This window comes from Lonchura striata, chromosome 3, assembly GCF_046129695.1.
Source record: "Lonchura striata isolate bLonStr1 chromosome 3, bLonStr1.mat, whole genome shotgun sequence".
Lineage (NCBI taxonomy): Eukaryota > Metazoa > Chordata > Aves > Passeriformes > Estrildidae > Lonchura > Lonchura striata.
In genome coordinates this window covers 75,228,252-75,240,994 of record NC_134605.1, presented here as the reverse complement: position 1 = coordinate 75,240,994, position 12,743 = coordinate 75,228,252, and the positions used below count along the sequence as shown (strand labels likewise).

The window sequence follows — 12,743 nt, the reverse complement described above, 5'->3', positions numbered from 1 at the left end:
TGGAGTCAGCATTTCATTCCACGAGAGTGAATAACATCAGATCTCCAGAGATTTCTTAGCTGACCTTCAAAACACAAAGTCTAGCTTCCAGCAAACTTAAAGTAAACATATTTCTCTAGAGATTAGGATCAAAGCACAAGAAAAACATTCTACTTCACTGTGTGGCGCTCGTACCATTACTTATTTATTGGAGCATGGATAAGTGGTGCTGGGAGTGATGAGATTTACCTTTTTTGTTGCATTTTCTAATGGTAAAAGTAGTTCTCAAAGGTTACCCATATTTTTGCCAAAAGGTTTTCAAAAAAATCTTCATTCTTTTGCATACCATTGCTGCTTCATTCCCAAACATGGTCTTTTATGATGATTCATGGTCAAACTGAAGATTTTCTGAAGAAAAGTCTTGGGCACCTTGAGCATTTTACTAGAGAAGCAGCCCAAGGACACCCTCAGGCTTTGACTCTGTTCTTGGGGTATTTTATTAAAGTTCTCAAGCAACAGCTCTCATCTGTACAACAGGATTAATAATACTTTGTTCTTATATCCATATAGGGGTTTAAGAGAATAATCACGTTGCAAATTCAGTAGTTCTGGAGTATTACAGTAGTGGGTCTTGTTTGTGCACACAGCCTGTGCTTCCTGGAACAGACTGACTTTCTGGGGGAGAAAAAGCATTAATCAAGATAGCCACGTTTTAAAGAAAATTATTTGGAATGCAGAGGTTTTGATAACTTAGAAAACCTGATTGACATTTATTAGGATAAAAAAACAGAGATGTTTCTACAGACATGGGAAGCTATTTGTTGGTGAGCTTTGTGTAACAAAAATGTGCTATAAGTAACAAAACTTTTATGAATGCCCTGTTTGGATTTTGCTGTTGCCACTTTTAGACTGAGATGAAACTCTGTCAGGAAGCAGGAGTACTGATCCAGCACGGAGGGGATCAGAAAGGTGGTTCACTTGGGGTTATCCTCCAAGGCAGTTCATAACTTTAATTCCCACTAAAAAAAATGAAAATCCTCTGAAACCCAGTTTTCAAGCCTTTTCTGTGACCTTAACTATGGAGTTAACCATAAACACTCCTTGATTGTGTCCTTAGACACCAATTCATACTTCTTCCCCAATAAAGAGCAAAATGGGCAAAACTTAACCTTGACTTTGGTCATGACTGTGATTGTGTATTAAATGAACTGAGCTCTGCCTGGTTTTATATGTCATGTTCTGTAAATGTACAAGCTGATGGATGTAATTTTCTTATATAAATGGGTTTATTTGTTACACATTCAAATCTGTTTGATCTTAAGGAAATGGAAGTCCTGATTCAAGCCCTGTTATATTATTTTTCCAAGGATATCACATAAAACACATCAGAAATATTTTTAAGAAAGCATGTTTCCCACTGATCTGGGTTCCAGATTATTTCCTTACTACACACTGTCTTGGCTGACACAAATATTAAGGGCAGTAAGAAATACCATATATCAATTCAACCCCAAAGATTTTCAATTTATAGGAACAACAAGCTTTCTAGCCAAGTCATTACTTTTGGTCTGAAATTAGTATGACAGCCGCTCTCCCTGCCCCCTTTTCACTTTTTTACTACTACATCTCCCAGAACAGATTCATAAATGCCTGGCCTTATGCGTTGGTGCTAGGGGAAACCTGCAGTAATTGCTTTTTTCTCACAGCTCAAACAACCATTTTGGTTTAGAGCTTACCAAAGCAGAAACCCAGGAAAATATTTTATGCCTTTTTAAAGCTCAACTGTAGGTATGGTTCAGGCCATCAGTGAGTGCATAAAAACAAAGTGTGAGGTTGCAACTCTAAGTGGGCTAGATGTAGGCTTTGTCATGGATAAGAACTCCCTCAAATTTTCTCTATGTTCTTATATTGTCTTCTGCATGTTCTACTTTATTCTCAGGCTCTGCATCTGGTTAAGAGAAACTAATTTGCCCTGTTATTCAAAGTGCAAAAATTTCAGCTGCCCAAAGTCACTGACACATAAATATTTTAGACCTTCTCCAGTTGTTTTCAACTCCTCTAAAATTAATGATTGCTGGTGCTGGCTGCAGATACACTCATTGAGTTTAATGAAGAGTGCAACCCAATGAGCCCAGCAGATGTTTTCGGTGTTGCTTCACTATGAACTTTCTGGTTTCTTCTTCCTTCATTTCCAAGAATCAAGACCCAATTTTAGCAAAGAGATGATGATCCAACCAGCAATAAGAAGACTGAAATAGGGCTTAAAATCCACAATTCTTAAAACATCTATTATTGCAGATCTATAAGCAGCTGAGGTTTGGATGTTTGTCCAAGCCTCTTAAGCCTGAAAAACTGAAGGATGGGAAATTCATACAACTGATTCTCAATAGATTTGTGGTATTTCCTGCACTTGTCTGGCACAGAAATATAAACTATTTCACATTATTTTGGTACTGCCAATGTGGAATCCAATATAGAAATAAAGAAAAATGTAAGAAAAACAATCTTTTCCAATAACAACAAGGAAAACTTTCTTTGAGTTCTGATTTTGTTTGACTTGCTATTTAGTTTATTTTTCTTTATATTTTACTCTTTTACTCTCCGGGAATATTTGTGTGACTTTAAAATGTCGCCAAATATTAGCAGCACAGTTGGAATAATGCAAAAAACAGTCATATATCCTGGAGCCCCTTGTCTTCCTTCCATTGGGTCAGGTAGATGTGGGGGTATTTTGAAAAGAAAGGAACGAGTAGAAGGACACGAGTATCAAGAGCAAGTCAGGAACACACTACAAAGTGCCTGCCTCTTCTCTTTGGCCTTTTAACTCTGCAGTTGGTTTCATTTCTGAATTATTGCTTCTATCTCCATTACCCAATTTCTGGATGAAGTATATCTCAGGATCCAGTACATAATGCTCATAATGCCAGTAGTTTTATGTAGGGAATGTGAAGTTGGCTTCATTTTCAGGTGTCTGGCCTGAAACAGCGTTAGAATAAGCTGAAGCAGCCCTCTTGCTCCTCATCATGTAAGTGATACAATTCACAGTATATGTTGTTAAAGGCTACCATTTTGTTGTTGAACAAGCCAGCATTAAGAAATCCAGGGCACTGCAAATGACCAGGAAATGCCTGTCTTTCACAGGTAATGCAGCATTACTTAGTATTTGAGCAAGCATTATGCACTGAATTACACGACTTTTCCATCTTTTGCAGATCACGTGGAGGGTCCCAGCAGGATGACCAGCAGCCACACAGATTGTCATTTCTGCCTGCAGTCCCTCCGTGGCAGGAAATATGCACTAAGAGAAGAAAATGCTTACTGTGTTCCGTGCTATGACAGCCTGTATGCCAACCCCTGCCAGGAGTGCAAGCAGCTCATTGAGTGCAACTCCAAGGTAAAGATTTGGCTTGAACTTTTTGTTCCTTGTTAAATTATACACAAATCAAATTTCTTTAATGGTAGATTTGATATCCACCCCTTTTCATATCCCTGTATTGCTGAAGAGACCTAGCCATAGCTGTTGTACATCCACACACAGCAGTGAAACAGTGCTATTTTCCATGAAAAAGGAAAGCTCTGGGATCAAAGATGAGGAAATCTGCACATGCATATGCCCCAGGTTTACAGCAAGGCTGTGGTGGGTGTGTGGACCTCAGCTAAGCTCCATCCTTCACCTCCAGTCACTCATTGGCTGCAGGGGCTGCACAGTGCTGGAGGGGTGATAGGGTGGATGGTGCAATTCAGTGTATCAGGTTGATTGACACCTCAGAATTTCTGAGACATGTTCATTGAATAAATGTTTTGAGCATTGAATAAATTACTTTTACTGTAGGTGTTGACAAGCAGATGCCAAGCTTAGAAGACAACGTTTATAATTTGCATATTCTCTCTCTCTCTTTTGGAAATAAAGTATTTTTTAATTTCTGCTAAATTCCATGCTTACCTTGCTCATCTCACAGATGGTATATTAGTGGCAGTGTTTCTGCTGCCTGTCTTTCACCTCTCAGTTTTTTACAATATTAATTAATAATTCAAGCTCTTCTGTGGTTTTTGACAGGGTTTCTAGTACCCCATACTTCAATATAGAGGACATACACTTGACATTGAATTTTAAGGTCAAATGAAACCTATCAAAAATCATTTATTTTGCCAAGTTCAGTGTGTACTGGTCACCTTCTCCCCATGCTTTCTTTGCCTATGTTCCTTAGAAATAAAAGGACAGAAATATATTAAAATAAACATATTGGAAGGCTTTCCCAGCCCAAGCACTTCAAAGCACATAGTCTACATCCAGGAATCATCTAAGGAAAATGCTGATTTGGTTGAAGACACTCCTCAAACTCTCATCAGCATTTCACCCACAGCAACACTGTACACGTAGCAGCAGTCAGATTCACCAGGAGAACACATGCTTTGAGTTCACTTAATTTCATCTTTAAAATTAAAAATTAAATAAGTGACAGGATTACTCTTGTTGAGGATCATAAACAAAAAGCCATGTCTTTGGACTGAATGGAAGGGAAAAATGAGAGGAAAAAGCAGACGTGTAAGAAAGGAGTGCACCTGGCTAGAGACATCTAGAAAAGTGGCACACAGAGATCTACAGCTGATTGTCTCACCTCTGCCAAGGGGTTAGAGCTTGGTTTTCTTCCTCTCCTCCTCACTCAGTCTTTGCCTCAGGCTGCTCTGGGCTGACAGCCGAGTTCCTGCAAGGTTCAGAGTGCTAACGAAAGCAAATGCAACTGGTAAATGCTCAGCACCTCCTGAAGTGAAGCATGGTATTTCTTTTATTTTTAGCTCTTTAAAAGGCAGGGACATGATCAAGGAGAACAATGAGATTGGATTTGTGCCCTTTCATGTTTCTTACTTATAAAAGAGTCCTGGAAGGGTTTGTTTTTTAAGCTGGGAGGGTTTTTTGGAGGTGCATTTTTCCCTGTCTTTTCTAACGGTGGGGAAATTAAATCTGCTGTTTGGTCTTTTTTTTTTTTTTTTTGAGTTCTTAGTCAGGATCTCATATATATACTGTTAGCTCTTTCATCCCTTAAGCCCACTGACTCTTAAACAAACATTTTTCTGCCAAGTTTTCAGGGGGATTTATATCAGATGTATCAGATATATCAAAAGGAATTTTTTTTAATCTTGCTAATAATTATTTTGTTCTCAATAAGATTTTAATTGCTTGATTTCTGACATAACAGCATTCTGTCATGTCAGCTGGAAGTAGTAACACTGAAAATATTAATTTCAAATTCTATAGAATATGGACTTCCTCTCCAGTGGTCTGTGCACATTAAAAATGTTGATCACTCGTTTCCCCTTAAAAGACAACTGTAATATATAATGTTGTTTTTCCAATACAAACATACCTCTGTGTTACATAAGGAAGGACATTCTGTCAAAGAAGCTCCTAATGGCATCTGCAAGAGATCCACACAACAATGTGACACTGAGTACCTGCCTCTTCCCTGAGCACACTTCTGGCTGGGTCCGCCCCTGCGATGCTCTTCCTTTCTTGTTTTAGTTCTGGAAGGAATTGAAGGATAAAACCACTGTAAATAAATATTCTCACTAACATGGACTTACTTTCTCCAAGGATCTGGCCTACAAAGGCCGCCACTGGCATGAGGGGTGCTTCAGGTGTGCCAAGTGCAGTCGCTCACTCGTGGAGAAACCCTTTGCTGCCAAGGACGAGGTCTTGCTGTGCACCGAGTGCTACTCTGATGAGTACTCATCCAAGTGTTTTCACTGCCAGAAGACCATTATGCCTGGTAAGACAACAGGGGCCCTTTGCTGAGAAATGGAACCACATTTTTAATGATAACCACCTCCTGGAATAACCAAGTTACAAGACCCTTGACTTTCAGAACAGCTTGGAGGAGACTACTCTTCCTTTGTGTGGAATTCTCCCAGCAGTGGGGAGAAGGCAGGCAGACACTTCTGATCACTAACAGGTCTTATGAATCCTTTTAAAAATATTAAGAGTTCAATGCAGGGTAAAATGTGTCCATGTGATGTCCTTGATTCTGTTGCAGTTCTTAGGAAGCATATCCCACTGTGAGCATAAGCAGACAAACAGAGCTATTGTGAGCAGAAGTGCCAGATTAGATAAATCATCTGCATGTTTCCCACATTGACCAGACCCTGTGTTTGTGTTCTTTATCCTAGTGCTTTCACTCAGAAATATTTTTTTGTTTAAATTGTCAAAACATGACAATTTGCTTTCAGATCATTAGCAGCATTTTTACTAAAATGAATACAAGTCCATTTTACAATATTGTCCATGTTTGCAATAGGCTTACTTCCTGTCATTAGCAATCTTGAAAATTCTGCACATTCCACTAAACTGCTTCTCAGCTTCTGATTGTGTCTGTTCAGGACATGCTCTAGACTTTTCATTGTTACCACATCAGTAAAGCTCATGAAGCAGAGTGACTACACAAAAGCTGCCTCTTCACAGGCACCTGAGAGAAGCCACAGCACCATTTGTTGCAAAAAGAAGCTGATTGCTTAGGAAAGTGTGTCCATAACGTTTGAAACAGAGAACATTGGTAAATTTTGCAGTTAGAATTTTATTTTTCAGTATTTCTTAATGCTGAACAGTAAGATTCAGGCTGTGCAAAATTATAGTTTTACTACTGGTACTAGATTACTCAGGTTGTATACAATCTGTAACACTAGTTTGTATTTTTACAGTTTGTTTCTTTTTCATTACAAGTAAAACCTGCATTAGTGGAAACAAATATTTTAACAATATAATTGTGTTCATTTTAAGCATTATAAACTACTTGAATAGTATATGGTTTACAAAAATGTTGTCAAATAGGCATACCCCACTAGATGTGGTCAAAAAGGTGCCAGAATACACTCAGGTTTGTATTATTATCTTCTGGTGTATATCCATGCTTCTTGTTTTGTCACAGAGTCTAAATCCTTGCAGCAAGTGCCTGAAGGTGTGAGAAACAGTGCAACAGTGGCATGGGAATGCCAGCCTGTCTCAGTATCATTAACTTCCTTCTCATCAGTTTGCTAGCTCTGAGTTGTGAAGGACAGTGAAATTGTCCTTCTGATCACTGGGATGAAAGTGTAAACCTTTTGTATCTAAATACAGCCAGTAGTTTCTCCACTGGCCCCACTTTTCAGGAAACAGGTACAGTGGAACTCATCAGTTATAGCAGCAGTCTTCTTCATGTGGAAAGGATGGTAAAGCACCTTGCACCTCTAAGTTCAGTCTGATGCTACTCACAGATAAGAAATTAAGGATGGAGATCCACTGGAAATATTTCTCCCAGATATATGTGCGTAACAGACTTGTGTTTCTATATGAAGATAGGACACCTACATACAGTGATAAAAGCTCTAAAACTCCTCTGACAAACATTTAACTGAGCAACTTTCTGTTCTTGTGCTGTATCAAAAGCATCTAGTTAAATATTATAAAAAGAATTGTTGGTCTAGGACAGAAATGGTGAGCTATAGGAGAAGGCAGTAATGTGCAATAATGTGCAGTAATGTGCAGTAATGTGCAGTATCACAGAAAAAAATATTTCTTTTTAGAAAGTTGCCAATTTAAGCTGATTAAGATAAATAATGCATTTATAAGTAAAGGAGCCTTAATTTAAGAAAGAGAGAAGATAGGACAATAATAAATATACTAAACATCCAACAAGTTAATCTCTAATTTATAAAAGTGCTGTGTACTGAACATTATCACTGAGTTGGCTGCTTTAAGAGAAACTGAGTAATTCAAGCATATCACAAAGAAACCCCAAAAGATTCTTATAATAACAGACTCTAAAAATCACAGCTTAGGCAATTCAGCCTATCTTTTGCCAGATGAATATATGGCACTGGATGTGTTCTTGAAATTTCAAGTGCATTCTTCAAAGCACTATTACATTGAAATTTACTGTTTTCTTGGGTAATCCAATGCTGAGGTAGAAGGTTCAAAACCAAGAGCATTCCCAACATTTAAAACTTATATTACAAGGCTATATCTGAGAGGATTGTTCACTGTGGTTTTTTTCAGGTTCACGTAAAATGGAATTTAAGGGAAGTTCCTGGCATGAATCCTGTTTTGTTTGCCAGTATTGTCAGCAACCATTGGGAACAAAACCATTAATCACCAAAGACAATGAGAATTACTGTGTGCCCTGTTTTGAGAAGCAATTTGCTCACCATTGCTATGCTTGCAAAAAGGTAATTAAACACGCAATACAAAAAATGCCCTAATGAGGCAATATTGCTCATGGGAGAAAGGGCCGGATTATGTGAAATATGTGGTGAACTAAGAGTAATATCGGAATCTTCCCATTGACACTGGACACTGAAAGGCAACTGTGACAGTGTCTGCTGTTCACTCTTGTTAATCTAAGATCGATTATATCTGCCAAAACAAATGCTTTGGGCTATTGATTATTAGTTATTGATTGTGACTTTTAGAAAAGATTAAATGGAAAGTTATACATAACCCTTCTTTCTTGAAAATACCTGATTTTGCCTTTGTAAACATGCCTCTCTTTCCATAATTTTTCAGATTTATTCATATGCATAATTAGCCACCTCAAATGAGCAAATCATCCACAATCTTGACTATTTTTTCTTGAAATATATCAGGCAATTAGCAGATCAAGTAACATTCAATTGTGATAACACTAATCAGGAGTTCCACTGATGCAATATGTGATGATACCTTTATGGGCACCAGAAAACTTGATTTGATTTCTTTATTCTCCCAAGTACAGATAAATCAGTTCTTCCCTCCCTTGACTTCTCATGTTTTAAGATTGCCTGTTGTTGATGAAAAGCATCATACTATTCAAGTGTGATACTTTTCTCTAGAGAAATGTTTTAAGCTGTTTTTAGGGCAGAATTTTATTTATTCTTTAGTACCTGCATTACTCTGGAAGTTATTTTTTTTTCTGCTTCATCAAATTTCCTATAGTTATGTAATTACCTGCAAACCTTTACCTCTAACAAAATCTTTTAATTTCAGGAAAATATTCTGCCTACTTTTTCTTTCAGTAGTTAAACTTTAGAAAGTACTTTTATATATTCCCATGTATAATTCCTATAATTATAGGAATTATATTCCTATAATTTCCTATAGTTATGTCATGATTACCTGCAAACCTTTACCTCTAACAAAAGCTTTTAATTTCAGGAAAATATCCTGCCTACTTTTTCCTTCAGTAGTTAAACTTTAGAAAGTACTTTTATATATTCCCATGTCTCTACATCCAGGCTTTAACTTGCATTAAATGAACACATGGCAATTATAGTAATTATGCTTGATGTTTATTACAGGCATTGATGTTAGCACTTCCTACATGAAATAATCAGGATTTGCTTCTTATAATTTCTAGGAATACAAATAGTCCCTCTACATAACAGCTAAAACCATTTTTTTTCTGAAACTTGCATCTATTCCCATACATGAGAATTGAGCCCAAATAGATTAAATTGCCAAAATGAATCTTGAATTTTTGTCAGTGATTTTTAGATTTTAATGGAAAAGTAAAGGTAACCACAAAATAGCCCAAAACTGGAACGTTAAAGGGATTGGAAACTGTTTAAATCTCTTTATTGCTTGATCCTATATTATTCTTGATTTTCCTGAAACTGTATTCCCCAGGGAAATTTGATGATACCACTATTTTTACTTAAGTTTCTTCAATTTCTTTCTCCTATTTCAACAGTATTCATTCATTCATTCATTCACTCATTAATTAATTTCCTGTCATGCATGTGACTTGATAGTAGAAACACTATCTTACAGCTCACCTTTATAGAAATTTCTCTGTAGTCTCTCACAAATTCTGTGAAACCAGCTCTTTACCACACATATGGGAGCCACAGAACAACTGGAAATTTCCCTCTTCAGAAATAACCAGTGCAGAGCTGTAAGTGTGTTGCTGGAAAACAGAAGTTGATGACACTGATAAACATGATTTTTTTCTTCTTCTGACTGTGTAGATCTCTGTTCTATTTTACTTCTGTTTCCTTACTGTCTTTCTTCCTATTTAAAATACTGTTGCACTTGAGAGACAGAAAAATACTGGTGGGAGATTAACTATTATCTCAGCATCAGTTCTCTTACCCACTATCATTGAGAATTTATTTTCTCAGAGCATGCCTGATTCTAATCTAATCTAATCTAATCTTATCTACAGTATAATAGAAAAAATTAAAGATAATATATTTATTACAAATTATGAGGTTATACTGAGGTCGAAAATTGAAAATAACAAACAAGTAGCATATGGACTTCAACTGCAGTATAGTTAAATGGATAATCCAGATGAAAAAAGTTAACCACCCTCTCTTCTCTTGTGCATGTTGAAAGAGAGAAAACAAGTGGAAGTACTTATGTCATGATTCACACCATTGTTTCTTTGCTCTGCCCTTCTTTGTCAATACATTAGGTTATAACTTCTGGAGGAGTGACCTACCATGACCAGCCTTGGCATAAAGAATGCTTTGTGTGTGCTGTGTGTAAAACTCAGCTGTCTCGACAAAGATTCATTTCCAAAGATGAGTACCCATACTGTGTAGACTGCTTCAGCAAATTTCATGCCAAGAAGTGTGCTGCTTGCAAGACGCCTATTACAGGTGAATCTCATCTTCTAGAGGGGACCATACAGAAATGAATCATCAGTCTCCTCCCAACAAAGACTTTCACTTTAGGAAAAAAAAACATTAAGATTACTCCCATCATAATGAAAGACTGAAGGAGTTAACTATCAGACTCTCTCTGTGTCACATGTCTTGTATCTTGCTAGGACATACTGATCACACATGCTCCCTAACGGATGAGGAGTTGCTTTATGTGCCCAAAGGAGTTCCTCCGTTTTTTTGAGGTAGTGTTTTCTGTAGTAAAATTCCTCCTTAAGAATATTTTAAAAGGTGCTTTTTTGTTCTTCCCAGGACAGTACACACAAGCCCCTCTGTGATTTCTTCAGTTTTGTTTTTAAATGCAAATTTGATCAAACTGAACACAGATTAACTGCCTGCTGGTAAGACACACCTGTCAAATTAGAAAGCTTGCCAAATGCATCAGAGTTCTATTTCATGAATCCTTGTATACTTATATATGATTTATAATTAAACATGTTTGTCACTGGCCTATGATAGCTGAAGTTTTCTGAGAGCATTTGCTGGTGTTCTGCACTTTAATCCTATTATGTGTGGAGTCAGCTGTTGAAAAGTACTTCCTGATTCTTACAGGTGCATGCTGCATATGTCACTGGACAAAGAAATCAATGAATACCCAATCACATATGCATGATTAAAAAAAAAAAACAAAACCAAAATTATTAAATTTCATTCAGAGTTGTATATAAACTATACACATATTGCAAATAGCTTCCATGAGAGTTTGTTGGGAAGATCAGCAAACCTGAATGGACTTTCTGATAAACCCATTGTGTTCAGATCTCGTAATGGGATATGCAAGCGACTTGTGGCTTTGCTTGAAGTATTTCCCACTGTTTAAATTTTAAAGTTATTTTTCAATTCAGCCAATAAAGAGTATTTCACACTATTGTACATTAAACATTGTGTTTAATTTTAATGGATTTTTGTTCATTTTTCCATTTGCTATGTGAATGACAACCTGATCACGCATCCGAAAGTCCTCTGTTGCATTACTGAACCATGCCTAGAAATACTGGATTCAGATCTTCTTCCTTTTTTTTTTTCATACTGTTTTTCAGCTCTCGGAGGTGCCAAATACATCTCATTTGAGGAGCGTCAGTGGCACGGGGAATGCTTTAGCTGCACAAAATGCTCCATCTCCCTGGTGGGCCAGGAATTCCTCACTCGGCAGGATGACATCCTTTGCCACAAATGTGGCTCTGCTTCATAGTTCTGTGGAAAGCTGTACAGCTGCATTGTTCTCACTCTGTAGCAATGTAGTTCATTGATCTGCTATAAGAAAACCAGATTAAATGTACTACACTTATTTAGTCATTCAAGTAACTTTCCAACAGCAGTTTAAGGTCATCATAGTTCTCAACTCTTTATAGACAAAAATTAAACAACCCTCCATACTGGTTAATAAAACAATGCAGAAAAGATTTGTATATACTTAAAGATGGACTCCACTAGGTTTTCCTTGTAACACACTGCACTCTGCTGTTAGAAGCTTAAAAATTTATTTTTTTATCACCTCTGAACCAAGGAGGATTCTGAAATGTCTGTTTGGCATGTAAATAAAGATGAGGCATTAGCACTGATTCACAGATGCAGATCTTGGCATAGAAAGCTGGGCACAAGAATTTTTCTCTTGGATCATAACACTGAAGTAAGTTGAAGTAAATATATTCTTCGATACTTTGAGCAAAAAAGATGCTGACAAAGCAGGCAGAACTTGTGAGTAGGAGATGCTTACACATTGAAGAGTACAGAGTCAGAAAGGTCTATTCCAAGGGCCAATTCAATGGAAAAAATGTCACTTTCCTTCCCTTACTGGTATTGCTCCCCAAAGAAGTCACCCAAAACACTACAGCACAGGTTCTTTCCCAAAAGTGGGTAACCGTACCTAAATTTTTAGGCATAGCTGCTCTAGAACATAAATAAACCCATATTTTCAGCTACTGCAGGAGTTAAGGAGTGCCCAAGATTGAATAGTGCTGACATACATTTTCCCATAACTAATATGTCTTAAGAGTCTGTTTCCACTGTCTTTGCTATACCTTCAAATACAGGTCTAAAATATACTTTCTTTATTAGTTGATGCAAGAGTCAACTCACACAGGTCCCTTTAA

At 37.1% G+C, this 12,743-nt stretch overlaps 1 protein-coding gene across 1 annotated transcript; it reads left to right on the top strand.

The window, feature by feature from the left end:
* The first annotated feature begins 3,202 nt into the window (after positions 1-3,202).
* Positions 3,203-12,208, top strand: FHL5 (four and a half LIM domains 5). Its single transcript, XM_021546238.3, has 5 exons — positions 3,203-3,373; positions 5,573-5,747; positions 8,006-8,175; positions 10,401-10,587; positions 11,691-12,208. Exons 1-5 carry the CDS (start codon positions 3,215-3,217, stop codon positions 11,840-11,842), a joined length of 843 nt encoding a protein of 280 aa, XP_021401913.2. The 5' UTR covers positions 3,203-3,214; the 3' UTR covers positions 11,843-12,208.
* Positions 12,209-12,743: the final 535 nt, after the last annotated feature.

Excerpts from the sequence above, each read along its gene's own strand:
- FHL5 (XM_021546238.3), top strand. The coding sequence starts at position 3,215 with ATGACCAGCAGCCACACAGATTGTCATTTCTGCCTGCAGTCCCTCCGT. Across the intron at positions 5,748-8,005 it reads CCAGAAGACCATTATGCCTG|GTTCACGTAAAATGGAATTT; the intron begins GTAAGACAACAG and ends GGTTTTTTTCAG. Across the intron at positions 8,176-10,400 it reads ATTGCTATGCTTGCAAAAAG|GTTATAACTTCTGGAGGAGT; the intron begins GTAATTAAACAC and ends TCAATACATTAG.